Source organism: Sorex araneus, chromosome 6 (assembly GCF_027595985.1).
Source record: "Sorex araneus isolate mSorAra2 chromosome 6, mSorAra2.pri, whole genome shotgun sequence".
In the NCBI taxonomy this organism is placed as follows: Eukaryota; Metazoa; Chordata; class Mammalia; order Eulipotyphla; family Soricidae; genus Sorex; species Sorex araneus.
In genome coordinates, this window is record NC_073307.1 from 6,126,797 (window position 1) to 6,149,217 (window position 22,421).

The 22,421-nt window shown below is 56.0% G+C and overlaps 1 protein-coding gene and 1 long non-coding RNA gene across 4 annotated transcripts in view; one reads left to right on the forward strand and one right to left on the reverse strand.

The window, feature by feature from the left end:
• The window catches only part of ELOVL6 (ELOVL fatty acid elongase 6), a 59,700-nt gene extending 43,688 nt beyond the window's left edge, over window positions 1-16,012 (reverse strand). Inside the window, exons 1-2 of one of the 2 annotated variants that reach the window (XM_055142515.1) lie at window positions 15,755-16,012; window positions 15,531-15,651 (exon numbers count right to left, since the gene is read on the reverse strand). In XM_055142515.1, coding sequence (XP_054998490.1) covers window positions 15,531-15,619 — 89 coding nt within the window. In that variant the 5' untranslated portion in view covers window positions 15,620-15,651; window positions 15,755-16,012. The other variant, XM_055142516.1, reaches the window with a different exon arrangement.
• LOC129405652 (uncharacterized) lies at window positions 14,819-19,867 on the forward strand. 2 transcript variants are annotated; one of them, XR_008630722.1, is made up of 3 exons: window positions 14,819-15,252; window positions 16,553-17,197; window positions 19,621-19,867. It is a non-coding gene; the product is annotated as an uncharacterized LOC129405652 (long non-coding RNA). The 2 variants fall into 2 exon arrangements; XR_008630723.1 differs by having other exon boundaries at window positions 19,674-19,867.
• The last annotated feature ends 2,554 nt before the right edge of the window (window positions 19,868-22,421 follow it).

Below are 22,421 nucleotides of genomic sequence, written 5' to 3' on the forward strand. Positions count from 1 at the left end.
GCAAGGCAAGTGCTTCCTCCAGACTCTCTCTCCCCTGGACTGAGCGTTCATAAAAAGTAAAATTCTATGACAGGAAAGTGTCCTTTCAGTTATAATTACCTGAGATAAAGTGTCTTTTCTCTAGAACAGAACAAAGTCATAAGTACTGAGATCATATTCCTTCCTTTAAAATTTATCATTTGAGGGGCCGGAGCGATAGCACAGCGGGTAGGGCGTTTGCCTTGCATGCGGCCGACCCGGGTTCGATCCCCGGCATCCCATATGGTCCCCCAAGCACCGCCAGGAGTAATTCCTGAGTGCAAAGCCAGGAGTAACCCCTGAGCATCGCTGGGTGTGACCCAAAAAGAAAAAAAAAATTATCATTTGAGGGAAACTGTCACTGTATCACTGTCATCCCACTGATCGTCAATTTGCTTGAGCCCAATTTGCTTGGGCCCAGTAACGTCTCCATTCGTCCTAGCCCTGATGTTAGCAGCCTCTCTTTACTCGACCTCCCCAACGGTGCTGTATTAGAGGCTCTTTCAGGGTGAGGGGAATGAGACCCATCATTGTTATTGTTTTCGGCATATGAATACGCCACGGGGAACTTGCCAGGCTCTCCCATGCAGGCAGTAAACTCTTGGTAGCTTGCCAGTTTCTCCCAGAGGGAGAACTAGGCTATAAGAGGTCTTGTGGCCGCATTTGCTTCTGGGAGCTTGGTTTTATAGTCTCTGATGTTGGCCGTTGATGGGATTACACGGTGCCAGGGGATGTTTTTGGGTGTGACCGCCTAGCTACTAAAAAATGGGGGAGGGGCTGGAGCGATAGCACAGCGGGTAGGGCATTTGCCTTGCACGCGGCCGACCCGGGTTCGATTCCCAGCATCCCATATGGTCCCCTGAGCACCGCCAGGGGTAATTCCTGAGTGCAAAGCCAGGAGTAACCCCTGTGCATCTCCGGGTGTGACCCAAAAAGCAAAAAAAATAAAAATAAAAAATGGGGGATCTGGGTGGAAGAGGTCCAGGCCTGATCTGAGCAGGCTTGGAGATGTCAGCCCCGGGTTCTGCACACCTGGGTTCCTCTGCCAGTTCCTTCATGCGTGAGACTCATCTGAGCGTGTGGAGAGCGGCCTTGAGCATGGCTGTGGCTGGGTTCCGGAGGTCTTCGGCTGCCAGGGTTCTGCTTGGGGCGGGGAGGGAAACTCAACCCGCCCCCTCGAGTGAAGACAGCCAAGTGAAGACAGCCAGCAGCAGGGTCAAGGGAGGGAGGGGAGGATAAAGGTCTCTTACCCCAGGGCAGAGTCTCAGATTATCAGCAACAGGACCTCAACCCAGAAATTCTCAAAAAAAGAGCAAATGAAAAAGCTTCCCCCAAAATCAGGTACAACAATGAAATAGTAAGCTATGGCTTAAGAAGTAACACAAGGGGCTGGAGTGAGTACAGTGGGAAGGGTGTTTGCCTCGCATGCGTCCAATCTGGGTTTGATTCCCAGCATCCCATATGGTCCCGACCACCGCCAGGAATTAATTCCTGAAGGCAAAGCCAGGAGTAACCCCTGTGCATTGCTGGGTATGACCCAAAAAGGAAAAAAAAAAAAAAACACACCTTGGGGGCTGGAGCAATAGCACAACGGGTAGGGTGTTTGCCTTGCACGTGGCCAACCTGGGTTCCATTTGAAGCATCCCATATGGTCCCCTGAGCACCACCAGGAGTAATTCCTGAGTGCAGAGTCAGGAGGAACCTCTGTGCATTGCCAGGTGTGACCCAAAAAGAAAAACAAAAGTAAGTCCCAATCACATAGATAATTACTTAGAAAAAGAAAATAAACTTTATAGTTATCAGCTTAAGCCTACTCAGCTCTGTAACTTCCGAGATCTATGACAGAGAGCAAGTCTAGAACTGAGGGCAACATTAGAGCAAGTCTGACATATCAAACCACATTCAAGTGCAAATCCAGGACTATCTTCTTTCTTCTGTTTCTTTTCGACTTTCTCAGAGCCAGAAGGAAGAGGTGTCTGCATTGCCCGTGACCTCAGAGCAGAACTGGCTCCAGCCCGAATCCTGAGGGACTGCAGGCCCACCCGGGGTGCTGTGTGGCCCCCAGACCCATCTCCTGGCGCTGGCTCCAGGGGGCTGACGCTCTGGCCTGGCTGCAGCGCCACGTCCTACCTGGGGACACCTGCTGGCTGCAGCGCTACGTCCTACCTGGGGACACCTGCGCAGAGCCACCAGGGCCCGAGGCAATTAGCCTATTCATTTCTCTCTCCAAGGACAGGTTTGTGTTAATCTTTTATCTCTATTAGATTAGATGACTCTGGTACCCAGGGGAACCCTTGCCCTATTAGACACATTCCTGCAGCCAGAGGCAGAGGAAGTCGTGTTCAAGGCAAAGGGACGCCTGTGTCTGCCCTCCTGTGATGGAAGGTAAAGTCACAAGAAAGGGAACCCAACTGTTCCTATTATTGAAAAACAGACGGAAGAAAATTCACAGTGACATCAATCTCCTTTCAGCTGAGGTTATTTATTTTGCTTAAGAATCTGAAGTTCAATGTCCTTACTAAATGGCTTCATGACCCTATTGTTTGTGTCTAGGTTTACTTTAAAATAGTTCGTAATGGGACAGAGAGACAGTTCAAAGTTCCAAGTGCATGTGTGTGCGTGTGAGTTCAACAGCCCGGCAGTCAGCCTACGCCAACTGGGAGGAACCCCTGAGCACTGCAAGGTGAGGTCCAAAAGACAAAACTAGGAGAAAAAAAAAAAACAAAACAGAATTTTCTCATACCAGAAAATTCACCACTGTCCATTGAAACCCTTACCATAGAGACAGCTACGGTACAGTTAAATCTCACCATCTAATCATACCCCGACTGTAATATAATAGTATAAAACAGCAGTGCGGGACCCGGGAGGTGATTTCAGGGGCTGGTGCGCACGTGGGGGGCACAAGGCGCGGGTCCTGTCGTGCAGGCGGGCTTGAGTCACAGAAGCAGCACTGAGACAAGGGGACACACCCAAGAACCGCCAGGCGTGGTTCTCCCCTCCCCCCACACTGGCGTAGAGTAAGCTGGATTACTTTACTGCCTTCTCATCACTGAGCCTTTTTTTTGGGGTGGGGGGGCACACCCGGTGATGCTCAGGGGTCCCTCCTGGCTCTGCACTCAGGAATCACTCCTGGCGGTGCTCCGGGGACCCTACAGGATGCGGTACCACTGTTTCTTCACAGTCACTTGGTATGTCCCTCTCGTGCACGCAAAGGACGTCCACTCCCCCACTCAGTCACGGGGGCACCCTGACAGCTTCCTGACAGCACCGAGGCTCGGAGTGCCTCAGAGAGAAGAACTAACGATCCCAATATCTGCCACGGCTTCAGGAAGAAGATTCAGCCACGCTGCACGGAGCCCTTGGCCTCCTCAAAACAAAATCAGCTGAAGGAAACCATGTGGGTTTTGCCCTGTGCCTGTGGATCCCCTGGGACAAGGGCAAGTCTCGGGAGTAGGGAACCCGGACGCAGCTCTCCAAATCAGGAGAAAAGACGCTGCTACCAAACCAGAAAGGAGCACCCAGGAGGGGGGAGGCGGGAGGGGGGAGGGGGGAGGCGGAGGGAAAGGATTCGGAGATCTGCATGTGAATGGAGGCAGGGCAGCGGCTCGGCAGGTAACCGGAGGAAGGCAATTTCCAGCCAGATTTCTGAATGGCTCCGTGAGGCAAAAGCACTTGGATTTGTCCCTAGACAAAGGGCGCACACCCCTGGGTTTGGCGGATTGGGACAAGATTGGAGGCTGAGAATTCAGGGAGAACAAGAGGGTGGGACAAAGGGCTGGGAGACAGGAACCAGCACTAGGAACCTGCCGCTCTTGGGGGAGGGGAGAGCTGAGGGAGGGGGGGCAGCTGCAAGGGTGAGAAACGGAAGTGGGGGTCCTCAGCCGAGATCTGGTCACAGGGGGTGCTGGGCAGAGACCTGTCCTGGTGCCACTGGACAGGAAGGAGGGAGGCAAGCGACCCCGTGCGCTCTGGCCCGTGCGTGGGGTCCGATGCAGGTCTGGGAAGCGGGGTTCCTGGCACTGCACGTCACTGCCCTCACAGGAACGCGGGGACAGGGGCCGGGAGGTGAGGCGGGCAGCCCGCAGAGCAGGGACAGGCTAGCGACATCCGTGACCTCAGGCCACAGACCGGGCCGGGTGCCAGCGGGGCACTGCCAACCACCCGGAGGGCCGAGCTTCCTCCACCAGCTCCTCACGGCTGCTGCCAGCGGAGAGTGGACTCACTGGGACGAGCCCGAGCACCTTCACCTTCACGACTGTCACAGCGGCCCACAGATACTACCCGTCTCTTCCCAAAGGCGAATGGGAGGACGTCAAGGCAGCACGGGTGGCTCCCGCTAACAGTGCTCCCAATCGCCAGCTTGCGGGGACGCAGCCTTTGGGTGGAATACCCCCTCCTCCTCACAGCCGGTCCAGGGGTGGATGCTTTTGGGGGCCTGTTGTGCTCTAAGACCATGCCCCGAGGCACCTGCAGCCAATCCCTGGGCTGGGTGCTTGGGGGGTCACTCCCAGTAAGGGGGGGGTGATATTTGGACAACTGGTGCAAGACAAGCCCCTTAGCCACTGTGCTATCCCCCCCCCACATCCCAGCAGTGGGGACACTTACTGGGCCACCAACACATTACAACCATCTGCGACTTGCTCAACATTCCTCAATAAGCGATGAGCTCCTGTCCCATCGTGAAATGCTTATTTTAACTCGCCAGAGCTTCGTGTTTCACCTTGGGGTGAAAATGTTTCAAATGAGCAAGAACAGGACACACAGTTTTTTTCACACCTCTTTTAGGAAGAGAGAAGCAAAAAAAAAAGTCCCAACAGCCCTTGACATCCAGACGATGCCCCAGTTCTGACCTGAGCCTCCGGGTGCCCTGCCCCCTCCGCGTGCTCCCAACTCCCGGACACCCAGTGCTCTGCTCCTTTCGGGCCCTTCTCTCAAACGTGTCCATCAGGTCTTGACCTTGTCACGCGAGGTCCCTTCCCACCCGCCGGGGCTGCTCCTGGCTTCTGGTGCTCATCCACCGTGACCTCGGCAATGAGGAGCATTCTCCAACCCAGGCCAGCCAAAGCGGGTAGCAACCCCGGGGTCCCGCCCCTAACTCACCATCACCCCCCGAGTACTGTCTGGTGGGGGCAAAAGGCCCAACGCGGTCAAACCATAAACTCGAGTCATTCACAGTAACAGTCACGCCAGGAGTAAAAGGCCCGAGGCAGAGCCCGAGCCACGCCCAGCGGGCCAAGAGGCCTCGTGCTCAGTACCCGTGTCCGCCACAAAGAGAACAGCTCACGCCGCTCTGCCATGCCAACTCGGACCCAGACCAGAAGTCTGCCCGGGGGCAGGAAGGATAAACACGCGGCCTGGGCCCCTCGTCCCTCGTGATCTCCTCAGGGGCTTCTGTGTTTCAAGCCCTTCCTGACTAACCAGACAGCTCAGTGGGTAGAGCACGAGCCTGATGGTTGGCACGCGACCAGCTCTGGTCTAATCCCCAGGCCCCCCTGAGCACAGAGCTGGGAGTCCCACTGGGTGTGGCCCCAAGACAAAAACAAAACAAAATGTTTCCTCCCCACCAGGCTTACAACTCTGGCCTCGCGGGGAATTCTGCCACGGGATACCTCTCGCTTTAAGCAAGGAACAGCCAGGACTCAGGGACATGAAACACCCTTGAACGAGGACCAAAGGCTTCCTTCCGTGAGGCTGGGCTGCGAGTCCCTGACTTGAAACCCCGTGTCAGGTGCCGTCACGCCCGCATCACACGGGCGCGTCCCCTTCCCGGGCACACTTGGGCTGGATGAATTATTGAGCGTGATAATCTCAGGTGTTTCACTGGCAATGAATTAGTAATCGGTATCAGTTTCCGGGGCCACTGCACCCCACACCTGCCGAGGGCGGTGGGGCTCGCCGGCTGTGCTCGGGCCAGCAGGGGCCGCCTTAGCCCTCTCCTCGCCGGCCGCCAGCCTTTCGCCATCCAGGCCACGCCAGGACCCCCAAAGCCCACCCGAGACGTCTCCACAGTAGAGGCGACACGGCCCGGTTTCTCCCCTCAGCGACTCCACGCGGGCGGGAGCTTCCCTGTCGTCTTCGAGCACGGGCTACGCGGCCACTTGGGGGTACCGGAACGTCAAGACTCCATCAGCTCACACCTCCCCTGCGGACCCCAAAAAGCCTCTGGTGCAGACAACCCCAAAAGCGCAACGGAAACACACGTGCCGACAGGAAGGGCTTCGCCGGCAGCAGCTGCCACGGCACGTGCCGCCCTCCCGACCCCAATGCCACGGTCAGCAGCAACCAGGGTGCAGGGACGGCGAACGGAGGCAGAGTGGCGACCTGCCTGCAAGGTCACTCTGCTCCCCGGGGGAGGAAGAAGAAACCGGGGCTTGAACCCCGTCAGATGGCTCGGGCACACAGGACCCGCAACACGAGCCCAGTCTCCACGCCCCACTCCCCGGGGAGGCTGAGGTCCCAGAGACCCCCCACCTGAACTAAGCGCCCCTCTTCTTCCTCCCCAGGGGCCTTGGTGAGGCGGCAGCGCGTGCGGGGAGGGGCCCCTTTGATGGGGGAGGAGAGACAGAGCACGAGAAGCCGGACAGTTCCCCTGGGTCTCGGGAAAATGGAAACCGCACTCCAGCGCGAGCCTGAGATAGAGCCCACCCCACCAACTCCGTAAGAGCACGGGGGCGGTATATGGATCGCTCTGTCTGTTTCTGTCTGGGGGCCTCACCGGGCACCGCGCAGGGCTGGCTCCTGGCGGGGCTCCCGGGGCCATGCGGGGTGCCGGATGCAAGGCCAGCGTCCTCCCCCTCGCGCCCCCCATAGAGGCCGCTTCTGAAAGGCAGTGCTCAGAAGGAGCCAGGTGTAATGCCTTTAATAAACCACAGGTGTGAGCCAAGCGCTAATGAGACGACTCTGGGGACAGGGGACGACGGGGACAGCTCACTCACGAGGAAATGGGAAAGAAGCACAGATTCATGTTCTGAATTTCGCCAGAAATCAAATAAACTCAAATGAAAGCAACGGGATATCACTTTTTCCATTAACTTATCAAAGATTTTTTTCCCCAACGTGATCGTCGCCAGTGCTCAGAGGTGTGAGAACCTTCCCTCTCTGCGGGAGTGAAAATTGAGTCGCTTCTGCTGGTCTTCAGCTGCCTGTCTGATCCCGAAAAGGTCATTTCCCCACACCTTTCAGTGTCTATGCCCAGAGGAAATGAAGTAGAGCGACGACAGACATACTAAGCTGTCCTGGAGGATTGTTCCTAATACAAAACATTCCAACCTTCCCATTTTCAACAGGAAGAGAATGATTACCTAAGTTAGAGCTCAAGTCAAAAAAAAAAAATTTTTTTTTTTTGCTTTTTTGGGGTCACACCCGGCGATGCTCAGGGGTTACTCCTGGCTCTGCACTCAGGAATTACTTCTGGCGGTGCTCAGGGGACCCTATGGGATGCTGGGAATCGAACCCAGGTCGGCCGCGTGCAAGGCAAACGCCCTACCCGCTGTGCTATCGCTCCAGCCCCTGAAGTTAAAAATTTTAAAAAATGGCAACTGATGGCTAAAATGCAGACTCATGGATGTTCTGGCGACACAAGAAGTATTTCAATGCCGAAAAGGAAGAAAGCAACAGAACAGAGGGAATTCTGCAGCCGAGCAAGGCAGGGCCTCAGGCTGACAGGTGCTGAGGGGTTTCCAACCACGAAACGCTGGGAACCTCACACGACGGTTCCCTCTGGGTACTGGCTAGCGGCATTTCCTCTCTTCAATGTTCATTTTTAGCACTTTTATTTCTCCTTCCCTTAAGTGTGTGCTGGAGTGATAGCACAGCAGGTAGGGCATTTGCCTTGCACGCAGCCAACCCAGGTTCGATTCCTCCGTTCCTCTTGCCAAGCTACCTGTGACGTATTCAATATGCCAAAAACAGTACCAACAAGTCTCACAATGGAGACGTTACTAGTGCCCACTCGAGCACATCGATGAGCAACAGGATGACAGTGATACAGTGACACAGTGACAGTGATTCCCTTAAGAAAAACTCCTAAAATGCAAAAGGACAAACTCTGAAAGGAATAAACGGTGGGGGAGACAGCTCAGGGGGCGAGGGCAGGCTCCAAGCCCCTCGCTGCCTGGTCTGGGCGCCCAAAGCACCCCCCTCCCACCCGGCATGCACCTTAAACTCACACCAAAGCCAAGAATTCTCCGGAGAGCTGTGTGGGCCGAGGCCGGCCCCAGCCCCCCATGGCTTCCGGCCTGCAGGAAGGGGCCACTGGACTCCCCAGCGACCCCTCAGATGTGCGTGGAGGGCCTGGCCGCCCGCGTGCCCCGGCCTCTTACGACAGACACACCAGGACACTCTCGCCAGTGACTCTCTCCAAGCCCACGCGGCCAGAAGGAGCACTGGCAGGAGAGGACCGTCCTTCACGGGCGAGATGATTTCAGCTACCGAGCTGCCAATTCCGCATACCCGGGAAGGACAAGCAACATCTTTCTTTGCAGTTGCTCTGACCCGGTTTCGGGATCTACTTGGTGAAAAACTTATGAGATACTGGAGGCTGCAAGGGGGCGCCTTAAATGTTCGCAGTGTCCCCGGGACTGAATATTTAATCCTATGCAAATCAGGAGATGATTGGCGCCAGCTGGCCGGCCTAGGGGGCCGGCTTTCTCCCCTTTGTAGCCCTCCACGCAATTCCGACTTGTCCAACCTCAGGGGGCCTATTAGTTAAGATCTGAGGAAAGATACTACCTATCAAAGGGCTGGGGAGGCTGTAACAATTAGCACAGGCGACACTCCGAGAGGCCTGCAAATCAGTTAACCTAAGGGCTGGGGAACTTTCCAGATCCCAGCTTTAAAAGGAAGAAAAATGACTCTGCTTTCTAAGTCTTTATCTTCAAAGAGGAGGAAACCTCGGGCCTTCCTACTTCACCCTGCGTCCTGCCCTACCCTTAGGGGAATGAAAGCCTCTGCCACATCAGAGTCAAAGCTTTAAGTCTCACTTCAAAAATAAAGTGGGGCGCGGAGAGACAGCTCAAAGGGCTGAGAGCTGGCTAGGCATGTGGGAGCCCCTTGAGCACTGGGGGGGGGGGAAGAATGAACCCATACACCCCCCACCCCCACCCCCACCCCTCAGCAGAACTGGGAGTAGCCCCTGGGCATGGCCAGACTGGGCCCAAAAACAAATTAATGAAATTAAAATAAAGTATGTCCTGAGAGCACAAACGTTGCACACAGGAGGCCCAGGTAGAATCCTGCGAATAAACCTCTTAACACAAATATTTTAAAAAATTTAAGTGTGCGGCTGGAGCAATAGCACAGCGGGTAGGGCGTTTGACTTGCACGAGGCCGACTCGGGTTCGATTCCCAGCATCCCATAGGGTCCCCTGAGCACCACCAGGAGTGATTCCTGAGTGCCAAGCCAGGAAGAAACCCCTGTGCATCGCCAGGTGTGACCCAAAAAGAAAAAAAAATTAAAATAATAATAATAAAAATCAAGAAAAAAAAAGTTAAACTTAAAAAAAAAATTATTAAGTGAACCTAATTACGCTGCCCCCCCCACCCCCACCCTCCATTCCAGGGGAGAGTGATGGTGGCCCGCAGCACGCTTGCATTACTACACGGGGACTGATCCCCGTCATCCCTTCTGATCTCCCAGCTGGCCAAGAGTGATTTCTGGGCTCAGAGCCAGGAGTAAGCCCTGAGTAGTACCTGCCGGGTGTGGCCCCAAGACAACAACAACAATTACACCACCAATACTCTCCTCACATTACATTGAGAAACTCTCCGATAAACGCTTGAGAAAGAACTGAATTATGAAATCCGAAAAGAACGAACTGGCGAAGTCCGGCGAGGTGGCTTCCCGGCAGCCTTCGCACAGCCTCAGCCCAGAGGCGCCCGCACCTCTCCGTCGGACTTTCTTTTTTTCCTTTTTTTTTATTTTTTGGCAGACAGGCTTAAAGCTACATTTTTGAACGTTCACAGCAGGGGAAATAATGAAATCTGAGCGGGAGCTCGCATGCATCTCTATCTAATCAAGTATCGTGTGTCTTGTGCTTTTAGGAACTACAAAAGGGTTCCTGAAGAGAAAGCGTCCTTTGCGGCCACAGGCTGAAGATGAGCGTTACCGTTCCAGAACCGTGAGAACCGTGCGGCTCCCGCTCAAGCCATTCCTAGGTCCTGTGCTCTCTCTGCCACGGATTTCTTCAGCGCCTTCAACTTATCTTTAACCCAAGGGCATTTGTTTTTACAAAAGGTCAAATGTATCTCTAAACAATCCCTGTAAGTTAAATATAATTCGGAATGCTGTTTTGGGTCCGTGGGTAACTCTGGAGAAACTCGCCAGGGTTGCACGCTTGTCCCTGCCCACAGGCACAGAGTCAGGATTCTGATCAAGGATGACAGTGTAAGGCAAACACTTCGGGAAGATTACTGGGTATTTCCAGATTTCCTAGGGGTACAAATAACTTTCCTAGGGAAATGGGAAAAGGCGGTTTGAGGCAGAAGGTTGGGCAGCAGTGGCAAAGACTGAGTAGATGATAACCACAATCTGCTGAGAGCCGGCCTCAGAAAACACTTGGCTCTGAGATGACCAGAGCACTGTGTCGGATGAACTGTTCCTCTCCTCCACTGGACTCCGCTGGGTGAAGATTAGGGTATTTTATGCCCACCGGGGTCTTCTGCATCTCTAAGCCTTCCCAGTACTGTCCCAACACTGTCCCCACCGACTCCAAAAGAGGCCTTCTTTCAAGAAGTGTATCAAGCAAAGCTAGATCTGAAAGAGTTATTTAACTTTGGAGCTAAGTGCTCACGCTAGTTCGAGATCTTTAGGCTTATTCATGGCTAACAGTAAAAGCAACCTTACCTGGGCCACACAATTTAGCTTTCTATTTAAGGAAACACCTTGTGCAAAAATTCCACCAGCACATTCTTTTGATAACTAATGCAAGTGTAGAGATGAACGATTTAACCTGTGTTTGATTTGTGTCCAGCCTGTTTTCTTATCGGGGAATACTAAAAAATAGGACAAGGGGCCCGGAAGGTGACTGAGGGCTACGGCTCATGCTCTGCACTGGGATACAGGCCGGGGCTCCCCTCTCCCCGCCCCCCACGCCCCAGCAACACCCAGGGGGATTTCCCGGGAAGCCCGAGCTGTGAAGGGTACACCCCAAAACAACAACAAAAATAACCCAGAACTGCATGAACATACACCCTGGCTTTGTTGTGTGGTCTGGGTTTGGGGGGCCACACTCAGCTGTGCTCAGGGGCCACCCTGGTGCGGCTTAGAGGCCCCAAGTGGTACCGAGGATCAAACCCATCCCAGGCGGTCCTGGCTCTGTGATACTTTTTAAAAAGGTCGTGAAACTTTGGACCACATTTCCCGCGGAGCATGCATTTCCGGCTCTCCCACTCCCCACGTGTCGGCCACACCCAGTGGTATTCAGGGCTGCTACTCCTGGCTGAGTGCTCAAGGGACCGAGCACTTCAGGAAGTCACAGGGGCAAGTGCTCCCTCAAGCCACAGCCCGCCCAGTCCCTCTCACTCTTAACCGGGGATACACTAAGCCCCAATCCCAGCATTTTGAATGTTTACTGAATACTAACATGCTATGCGGACTTCAATAAGCTGCAATTCTCTAAACTAAGGGGCAAGCACGGTCACGTGTACAATGGGGAGAAGATATTTTCCTAGAGGTACTAACCACATTCGCATCTGCTGTAGCAACATGGATTAAAGGCCACTCTGACCTTTTCTGTTTCATCTCCTCAGACCACATGACTCTTATATTTTTCTTACAAACACAGGGTTACAAGGAGGATATCAGGAATCAGTGAAAAATAACTGCCACTACAGGGAAAAAACCTGAATTGAACACAGCATTTAGAAAGTCTGAGAGACACCACATGAGTACAGTATATGACCATACTTTGCTGCTTTGGTGAGTATTTAATACTGAAAAACTGGATATGGTGTTACTTTCTAAACCCCACGCAAAACCGTTTAAACGTACAATTCCCTGGAAGGGGCTGGAGTGATAGCATAGCGGGTAGGGCGTTTGCCTTGCACGCTGCGACATGGGTTCGGTTCCCAGCATCCCACATGGTCCCCCGAGCACCGCCAGGAATTATTCCTGAGTGCAGAGCCAGGAGTTAACCCCTATGCATCGCCGGGTGTGACCCAAAATGACAAAAAAAGCAAAAACAACTCCTTGGAAATAGTTTCTTTTCATTTTCCTTAAGGAAAAAACTCAATTTGGGATAAAAGGTTTACTTGGCTAGACGCACTGAGTCTGGAAATCCCTACGCTATCTTACTGACCTCAAGACACAAGTTTCAAAGCAGTCAAATCCCAAAAACTCATCCCAGAGGGAAGCCAGGGGGGAAAGCCTGAACATCCCAAGCCCGGGAAAGCAGGAGAGGCGGGCGCCGGGCGGGGGCGGGGCCCCGGGCGCCGGGCAAGCCCTTCGGTGACGTCACCGCCCATACATAATGTTACAGCAGTCAGCACAGGCCTCCCGCCTTCCGATTGGCGAGCGCCGAGTCAGCAGACATCAGAAGATGATCACCATTGGCCACAGGATTACAACTGGAGCAAGGAGCCTCCACCAGTTTGCAGAGCCCTGGCGGGCAGCTGAGAGGCAGGGCAGAGCCCAGCTGGCCCCACTCAATGGGCTTTCTATGGCCTTACCAACCGGTTGGGGAGGGGGGCAGCTCTGCTCTCTGGCCGGCCTGGTTTGTAAGTGACGCCGGGCCTCAGTGAGAATAACAGGTAAAGGTCAGACATCTCATAAAAGAGCAAAATGCCTCTTTTCCATGTAGTCAAATCACAGGGGCTTTTCAGAGCAAAGCTGGTACCCAAACACGGTACTGTAATAGAAGCAGGCGTTTTCCTTTACCTCATGTCATAAACTCTCTAGTTTACAGGTATCATGTCCCAAAATATTTTTAACTTGGCCTGTATATCTTGAAAATGCAGTTCGAGATGATCAAGGGACGATCTTTACGACTCTGCATTCCGATTGTTTTCCTGATCTATTTATGTGAAACTATTTGCAAGGAAAGTTTAAAAGGTCTGGAGTATTTACCCTGTGTCTACAATGAGTATAAGGTTAATCATTCCTTAAAACAGCAATAAACGTGATAAACTCGCTCAAGTCAAACCCTTCCGTGCTTACACAAACTCCACTGCAAAAATGAGTCTCTGCGACTTAATGTGTTAATTATAGCAAACATGAAGTTTAGAACATGTTGAATCGAATATTCCTACATAAGGTCCTCGGAGATGAAACTAGGCCTTTGGCTGACCACCCTACTGGCCTCTCAATTCTTCAAAAGACAGTAGCTCATTTTGCAGAGAGAAGTTACAATGCTCAAACTCTGCGCTGTTTTTAGTTGGAAAGATTTTTAAGCACAACAGTCAATGGCTTCTCCAAACACAAAGCAGAGACTTCACAGCACGCCTTTCCTCCAGAAGCTACTTCAGATCATGTGAGGTCTGGGAGCTTGCCGGGCAACGCAAGCTCAGTGTGGGGTGACGCAGGCAGCCTTGGTTCCAGACCCACCACACACGGAAAGGGTGGTTTCCTCTCGGTTTCCTAAACTCCATCTAAGCCTCAGTTATCGAGCGCCCTTCTAATAACAAAGAGAAATGAAAAGAAAATGCATGGGGGGGGGGAGAGCAGGGGTGGGTGGGTGGGCTTTGGGGCTTCACCCATCATCTGTGCTAAGGGGACCAGGTGCAAGCAAGACAAGTGACTGAACTTAATCCCTGAACAACCCAGCCCCAAGAAAATGTTTTCTTATACACCTAACTGGAAAAAACAACAACAAAAACTGACCTGTAAGGCTGCAGAACTGGGGCCCGGGGTACCGGGAGCACAAGCACTTAACCCAGCCGTGTCATGGCTCTGGTGGGCAGAGAGCGCCGGCAGGAAAATGGGCACCCATCACCAGGAAAGGCTGCCCGTGCCACCCAAGGTAATCAAGAGGAAGCCAGCAAGAACCGTGCCCTGCGGTGCTCCTGGACGGACGGGCAGGACGCACACACCTGGACGGGAGCTCCCGAGACAAAAGCCTGGCCAGCCGGAGTGTCCCCAGTAGCCAGCCAGGCAGAAACCGTGGGCAGCGGGGAGCCCGAGCCTGGGCCCGTGTTTACTTGTGGAGTGAACGGAGGAAACGGGCGGGAAAAGATACAGACGGGCGAAGAGGCGCTGGCTGGGTGCCCTGCTGGGTGCCCTCCGAGACCAGGCGACAGCCACAAACACGGGGGCGCGCGGCGAGGCCGCGGGGAGGAGCCGGGCGGGCGCTGCGGACCCAGACAGGCAGGTTGGGCGGCAGCGGCAGGGTGGGGGCGGCGGCGCGCCCGGGCAGGGTCGGACAATGGGGGGGCGACCCCCTTGGGCAGCCCCCGCCCCACGTGCTCGGCCGACACCGAGCCTGCCCGCGGGCACACGGTCCCCGCCCTTCGCGGCCCCCGGAGAGTGCCGGGGGGGCTCGGCCACGCGCCGTGCTGGGGGCGGCTCCGCCCCGCCGCTGCAAAAGGCCAGCGGGCCGGGCGCGCCGGGGGCGCGGCGCAGCGCGGGGAGCCGGGGCCCCGGCAAGCCCCGCTCCAAACCCCGCTCTGGGACCCCGGCGGCGCCGCCCCGGCCCGCCCGCGTCTGGGGCCCCGGGTGATGGGAAGGGCGCGGGGCGGGCAGCACAGCCCGGGCCCCCGGCTGGGCGCCCCCCGCCTCGGGGCTGGCACCTGAACGCGAGGGGACCCGGGGCGAGCAGTCTCCCGCGCGCCACCACGCAAGGTGACACGGGGTCGCCTCGCACCCGCGGGCTCGGGGAAGGGAGGGTGGGTAGGAAGATGCTCTACACCCCCCACCCCGTGAGAAGTTTGTCCGCAAAGGGCTCTGCGGCCGAGTTTGGGGGGGCTTTTGTCTGTCTCCGCGGGTCCCCACTCCAACGCGCAGGCTTCCGGGGTCTGGGAGCCGCGGGGGTGCCCAAGAGGCGTTTCCCGGCCGCCGCCGCCGGAGCCGGAGCAGCTCGCTCGGCTTCATTCATTCCCCGTCGCCGGACCTCGGGGTCCCCTCCTGGCTCCCGAAACCGGAAGGGGATCCGCGCCGGGGGGGAAGGGGGTGCAGGCGAGGCGGGATCCGGCCGTGCCGCCGGCGCGCTCGCAAGGAGAAAGGAAGGACACGCGGCGGGCTGGGGCGCGGGAGGCCCGGCCAGTAGCCTCGCGGGGGATGGACGCCGGGAGTCGGCCCAGGTAGGGAGCACCGCGCGCGCGCACACACGCGCACACACACACACAGGCGCGCGCGCACACTCACACACACGCGCACACACACACACAGGAGCGCACACACACACGCGCGCTCACATCCACACACGCGCGCGCGCGCAGCACACACGCGCGTCCGTGCCCCCCGCGTTATATAATCGCCGTGGCAAATACATATAGCCACCAAGTGCACGCGGGGCGGCGGGGTGTCCCCGGCCCCGGCGCCCCCCGCCCCCCGCCCCCCGGCCGCCGCTCCCCCCTACCAGTTCTCCTGCATCCACTGGATGGCTTCATGCTCGTTGAACTGCTTCTCGAACTCGTACTCCTGCAGCGCCAGCACTGACATGTTCATCGGGGCCGCGCTTCGGAGTCGCCGCGTGCGCTCTGCACAAGACACAAGAGGGAGTGAGGGCCGGCCCGCCGCCCGCCCGCGGCCGCCCGCCCCCCGGCCTGCCCCGGCCCCGCCGCGCCCCGGGCCCGCGCCTGCCTGTGCGTGCTGCGCGCGCTCGCCTGCCTGCACCGCGCGGGGCCGAGCCTGGCGGTCTTAGTGCCCGCACGCCGGGCCATCGCCCGCTTTTCACTCGGCTGCGGGGAATCTCCTCCCCCTCGTGCGATCGGGACGCGTTAACCCTTCGCGAGAGCCCGCGAGACCTCCCCGGGCCCCGGGGGGCGGGCTCGGCCCGGGCGGTTATTTATTTATTAATTTGCTCGCTTTGCGACCGCGAGGTGCCCCGGGCGGCGGGGGCGGGGCGCCGGGGCGCGGGGAGGGGCCTGGAGGTCACCCCCCACCCCCACCTCGTGGGCCGAGCCGCCCCGGCCTTTGAATGAAGCGCCGGCCAGATCTCGGCCTGCAGGAGTCCCGGCCCCAGGCCTCGGCCGCCCCCACCCCGGGCCCGGGCTCTCCCTGCACGCCCACCGCCCGCTTCCCTGCTGGCCCGGGATGCTCCGGGAGGAAACCGGTGGAGAGCTGGGGATGACCACCCCCACCCCCCCTAACCCCAGGAGCCCGGAAGAGGGAGCCGGCCGGCTGGGTGGAGGGTTTGGGTGGCAGGAGGGGTCGGGTTAATAAAGTGACACAAAGGTCGCAGGGAGGAGGGGGGGAGGGGGCAGGAAGTCAGGGCACTGGAGAACTGGACCGACGGGTCCAAGGCAAAAAAAAAGGAATTGGTTTAGCATGAGAATTTTCACTTTATTTACTGTGAGAGCTTGTGAAGGGGAATGTTCGCGGGCAGGGCTGAGGCGGCCTGTTGACCCTCACAGGCACCCCTCTTTCTTTTCTCTGCAGAAAAGTATGTTCTACTCTACACCTCCCAAGTCAGGATGAACCGTGAGACGCGGAGGTATCTAGTCATCTGATCCATGGGTACATTTGTGAACTCCGAGAAGAACCACAAGGAAACTACTTCAAACTCGGATGGCCACTAAGGAAGGAAGGATGGAACCTTCCTTCTCTGCCGAGGGTCCCTCCCCTCCCAGCCCAGTCCAGAGGGATTTCATCCACCAAGTGCCGGCAAGGCCACCATGAAGGAAGATATAAACCGAGAACAGATACTGCCAATTTTTTTTTTAATCCAGTGCAAGTTTTTAAAATCCAGTACAATATTCTAGAAATCAAGCCTAGCCTGGTTATTAGCAAATTAGTTCAGAAGGTGGAATCTTCAGAATCCCAAACATTTCCAGAATCCATGTGTCTGCACAGCAGAGTCTTTCCAGAGAATTCTGCTGTCCAGCTCCGAGGAAGGAAAAGGCCAGGCCCGGGAGTTGGCAGCTGGCGCTGGGAGGCGGGAGTGCCTGCTGAGCGTGGCCCTCTCTCTGGACTAAGGGCCATCGGTCAGTCTCTGCACAGGCCAAAGGGAACTGACGAGATGCATGAAAGCTGGACGGGCAGTGAGAAAAGTTCTGGAAAGAAAGCCTAGCAAATGTTTCCCCTGTAGGTATCGAGAATAAGTCTTCATGGCACGTAGGGCATTTGCCCTGCCCTTGGCCAAGCGGGCTCAGTCGCTGGCACCCCACAGGGTTGCCCAAGCACCGCCAGGAGTTTCCCTCTTCCCCCCAGAAGTCCTGCTCTGGAGGGGTTTGGTTTCGGGTGGGCCTGCTGGAGGCACAGGCAGTACCGGGCCTGTACAGAGGACAGTGCGAGCGCCTCGCCCCCTACGCTGTCTGCATCGGCGAAGAACCAGGTTTAAACTCAGTATTCCAGTAGGGCAGGGCGCTTGCCTTGTACATCGTCAACCTGAGTTTGATCTCAGCCCTCCGAAGGGTACCTGAGCCCCACCAGGAGTGATCCCTGAGCAGAGTCAGGAGTCAGCCATGAGCACCACCAGACATGCCCAAAAACCAAAAGGACAAGAATGACTGGCCTTTCATAGTCAGCATTTTTTTAATTGGGCAAAACTTTACTACAAAGATGACACAGTTAATAGAAATATAGATTTGTTCTTAATTATATTGCCATAGACCTTGGTATCCAACGTGAGGTATGAACAGGAACCCTCTCGTCGTCTTCTCTGTGTATGGGGGATGGGGGAATCAGCGTGGCATCAGCTGAAGGTCTCTGGCGGAATGCGTTAAAACAGGCAGAGTCTCCAATCTCCTTGACGCTGATCTGCCTTTCCGTGTCTTCTTTTTTTTTTTTTTTTTTTTTTTTTTTTTTTTTGCTTTTTGGGTCACACCTGGCGATGCACAGGGGTTACTCCTGGCTATGCACTCAGGAATCACCCCTGGCCGTGCTCAGGGGACCATATGGGATGCTGGGATTTGAACCCGGGTCGGCCGCGTGCAAGGCAAACGCCCTACCCGCTGTGCTATCTCTCCAGCCCCTTTTCCGTGTCTTCTTAAACCTTCCCCACTCAGCACCCCTTTTCACCTGAGAAATGTAGCATGGGTAGCCATGGCCAGAAACATCTCGGATTCACGACGCTGTTGATTTTGAATTGATTTGCCATTCTTAAATTCATTTCACGACCCAGTTTAAGAAGTCAGAGTCCAGATCTTGATTTCCTAGGAGAGTCTAGCCAAGATATATCATCTGACATCCTCTGCTCACCTTCAGTCTGCCCATCTTCAAGCCACACAGCACGGCTTCTTGCTCTCATACACGTTTCTCCCCTTTCCTCCCCTTCCCCACTTTTTTTTTTGTTGTTGTTGTTGTTTGCTTTTTGGGTCACACCTGGTGATGCCCAGGGGTTACTCCTGGCTCATGCACTCAGGAATCAGTCCTGGCGGTGCTTGGGGCCGGCATGCTAGGCAGACGCCCTACCCGCTGTGCGATCATTCCAGCCCTCTGCCCCCACTTGTATCTGTCAAACTCGGTCCCTCTTTGGCTTCTCGTAACCTGCTCTCTCCTCGAGACCTTCCATGTTCACAAAGATCACAGCTCTTACCCCCAGTTGGGTTTTTGTGGTGAACAGAACTAGGGCCTCACATACTACATACACATGTGCTCTACTGCCAAAGCACATGGTAGGCCACGCTCATACATTCTTTCTTGTTCGTTTGGTTGGTTCTGGGGCCACGTCCAGTGGTGCTCAGGCTTCACTCCTGACTCAGCTGGGGACCACATGGGATGTCGGGGATCACCCAGGTTGACTCAGGTAAGGTGAGTGCCTTGCCCCCTGTCTTATCGCTCCGGCCCACCTCATACATTCTTAAACCTTTTGTTATCAGATTCTGGCTCTGGGGCCCCAGGAGGAGAGCACAGATGTTCTTAAGGGTAGGAACAATGACTTACTGATTGCATCGGTTTTGGGGCTGATGTAACAATCGAGCACAAACGTGGTGACTTAAAAAACAGAAGGGGGCCTGGATTGGACTTGACAGGACAGAGCAGGCCCTAAATCTAACCCCCAGCAGGGCCAGAAAACAACAATCGTGTGTGTGTGTGTGTGTGTGTGTGTGTGTGTGGTGTGTGTCTGGGGGAGGGGGTGATGCTGGGATGTGTCAGCATGAAACCCAACCGCGAACTGTATTATAAGCCACGGTGCCTAAAATACTCTTTAAAATAAGTCACACATACTCCCCTCCTCATTTGGGAGGCAAGAGCTCAGAAATTAAGATCAGCAGCCCTGACGCCGTCTGGAGTTTCTGAGGGAGAAGTGGCACCTCACCTTTTGTCGAGCTCTGGGCGTTTCCATCTGTGCCGTCTCTGCCACCTCTGACCGCCTATAAAGGCCCTCTCAGGGCCTGGGCCCACAGTAACGCCCTACGGCCCCTCTCAACCCTGACCGTAGTTATGTTTGCAAGGCCCCTGTACTCTAAATACGGTCATGCACGAAGGTCAGGGGGCTCGAGGGGAACAGTCATGAGTTAAGGGGCACCTTGGAACTCACGACGTGGCTTGTGTTTCCCCGGCAGTCGCCGATGTACAGGAAGCTGCTTGCGATCTGGTCTGTCGTTCCCGCTTCCAGGTGAGAAGCTGAAACGCGGAGATGTCCATCTGCCCGCTCAGTCCTTTCGTTCAAGAGTCTGGAGGCAGAGAGAAAGTATAGCAGTTCAACCCAGGCACCTCATTTGGTTTCTCAGCGCCCCTCTCCCCCGGGGTCCCTGAGCACTGCCAGTGTGGCCCCCAAACAAGACAAATAAGGTAGACTCTGAACTCAGACACTCTGGCCCTATACTCTTCATCTTCGCATTTGACAACCTAGCGTAATCTCCCCTCTCCTGGCGCCCGCCTCACCCCTCCAGCCCCGGGGGCAGGGGAAAAGGCTGGTCTGAAGACCACCGAAGCGCATGACCCCAACTGATATAATCTACCCTCTTCCTCCCCTTCTCCTCTTGCCCCAGGAAACATTAACCAACTGCATACTTGTAAACTTATTTTAAAAATCAATTTACAAGGAGGTAGAAAAGAAGTGGCCTTACCCTGACATAGTTTCAACATCTGATTCTAACTCTGGAAACCTGAAGCTCCGAGAAGGCTTAGCAGGTTATGAGAGCTTGCGAGAGCGGGGCCAGCGTGGCAGTCCAGCGACAGTCCAGTGACAGTCGTGCTGGCCTCGCACGCGGCCCACCTGGGCTGGACCCCTGGCGCCCAGCAGGGCCCCCTGAGGCACTCTAAACTTCTTTAGCTTTTGTGTTTGTTCGTTTTGTTTGGGGGCAACACCCAGCTATGCACAGAGGTTACTCCTGGCTCTCAACTCACTCCTGGCAGTGCTCAGGGGATGCCAGGGATTGAACCTGGGTCAGCCACGTGCAGTCAAGTGCTCTCTCTGCTGCTCCGGCCCCGTCTCATGTAATCCTAAACAGCTCGAGGAGAGACACCTGCGACCTTCAGTTTGTGACAGAAACAGACCTTGAGAAGTCTGAGAGGTCCTTTCCTGGCTCGCTAAGTATCCAGGATACACGCGCCCTCCCGCCCCTCCAGCCTCTCCCCTGCAGCCTAAGTTCCAGGACCCTATCTGCAGCGGGTCACACGCCTCAGACAGGCAGAAGGCGAGCGTGCAGACATGTCCATCCATTGCAGAGGACCGAGTCCCTCACAAACCTCGAGAGACCCCTTTACTAAGCCCAAGGGCTCTGGGTACACCAACCCTAGCCTGGGAAGTCAGCATTCCGGGGGGCGCTGGCCTTGCACGCAGCTGGCCTGGGTGGGATCTCTGCCACGTCCTATGATGGTCCCCCAAGCACCCCCAGGAGTGATCCCTGAGAGCAGAACCGAGATTGAGCCCTGAGGAGGGCCAAGAGTGGCCCCCAAACAAATAAGCAAGCAAACACACAGGGCACTGCTGGTTGAGGTGACCAGAGACATGTGTGATCTTTCTTCAGACACCGGAGTTTAAAACCTGTTCTACGTGGTGGCCAAATGGCCAGAGGTGACTTTGACATGGATTCACTTCTCACCTGAGGCTCAGCGGTTTTGTCACGCCTGGAGATTTCTACACCGCATATAATCTCCTTCGCTTCCAGTAGTTTACCAGGTCAGGGAGCCGTCTCACGGGGCTGGAGGACATCCTTCATCTGGAGGAACCCTGGGTCTCTCCCCGGTCCACGTGGCCCCCAAACAAATTCAAACTCACTCAATCTGTATCAGCTCTCTGGGAAACACCAGGAGCCAACTCCGAGTTCCCTCCTGACCCTTCCAGATGGGGCGCTGCGGGAGCAGGAGCCCCCTGTGGAAAGCAGTGCTCGCTCGGTGTGAGCTTGCCGGGAAGCCCACCAGGACCCCCGGTGAGCTGTCCCCCAGCTGTGCGCCCGCGGACAGAGCTCGTTTCCAGAAGCGGGACACACTGTTTCGCAGGAGGACAGCTTCTGAGTCCTCGTGCTGCGGGCGGACACCGCACCTAGCACCGCTCTCGGCTTCTGACCATTGCCTCGCTGGACATACTGAAAACGGAATCGGGGCAATTGTCCTCCCCTCAAAGTTCATGGGCCAGAGGAGCGAGATGGGCTGGAGCACGTGCTCTGCCGGCGGGAGCCGAGATGGAGCCCCAGCCCCCGCCAGGAGGAGCCCCTGAGCACTGGCGTGGCCAGGAGCAAAGGGAGAGAAGCGACGACATGGGAGTCTCCAGCTAGCCAGGCCTCCCCTGAGCAGAGCAAGAGGCCGGCCTCCCCCTCGGACGGCTCCTGCCAGGACAAAGGGCGAGCTGGGCCCGGGTCCTCGGAAGGGCAGGAGCAGGGCGGAGGTGGGGCAATCAGGCGAGTGAGCCTTCACCCCTGCTCGGGCCACGCAGCCACGTTCTGAGGCTCTCGTGGCACTGGGCCCATCTGCTCCACAGTGCGGCCAGCCAGAGGCCTTCCCGAGAGCCCCAGCTGGGGGTGGGGGCAGGGACACTCAGACCCCGCCCCGAGGGATCTCTTCAAACTGATAAACATCCCTTTGGAATCATTAGTTTGGGGTTTTGTTGTTGTTGCTGTTATTTGGGCCACACCTGGCAGTGCTCAGGGCTAACTCCCGGCTCTGTGCTCGGGGATTACTCCGGGCAGGGCTCGGGGGGCCCCTCTGGGGTGTCGGGGTCACCCAGGTCTGTCGAGTGCAACGCCAAGGGCGCTGCGTGCTGTGCCAGTCTCTGACTCGCCCTCATGGTCTTGGAGAAGACGAAGTGAAGTACTGGAGAGTCGGGCACTGTATGTCGAGCAGGAAGAGCGACTCGTGGTGTCGACATAAGTGCAATGCTCCAAAACGGACACCTCGAAGATTTTAATTACAAGAGCCGTGA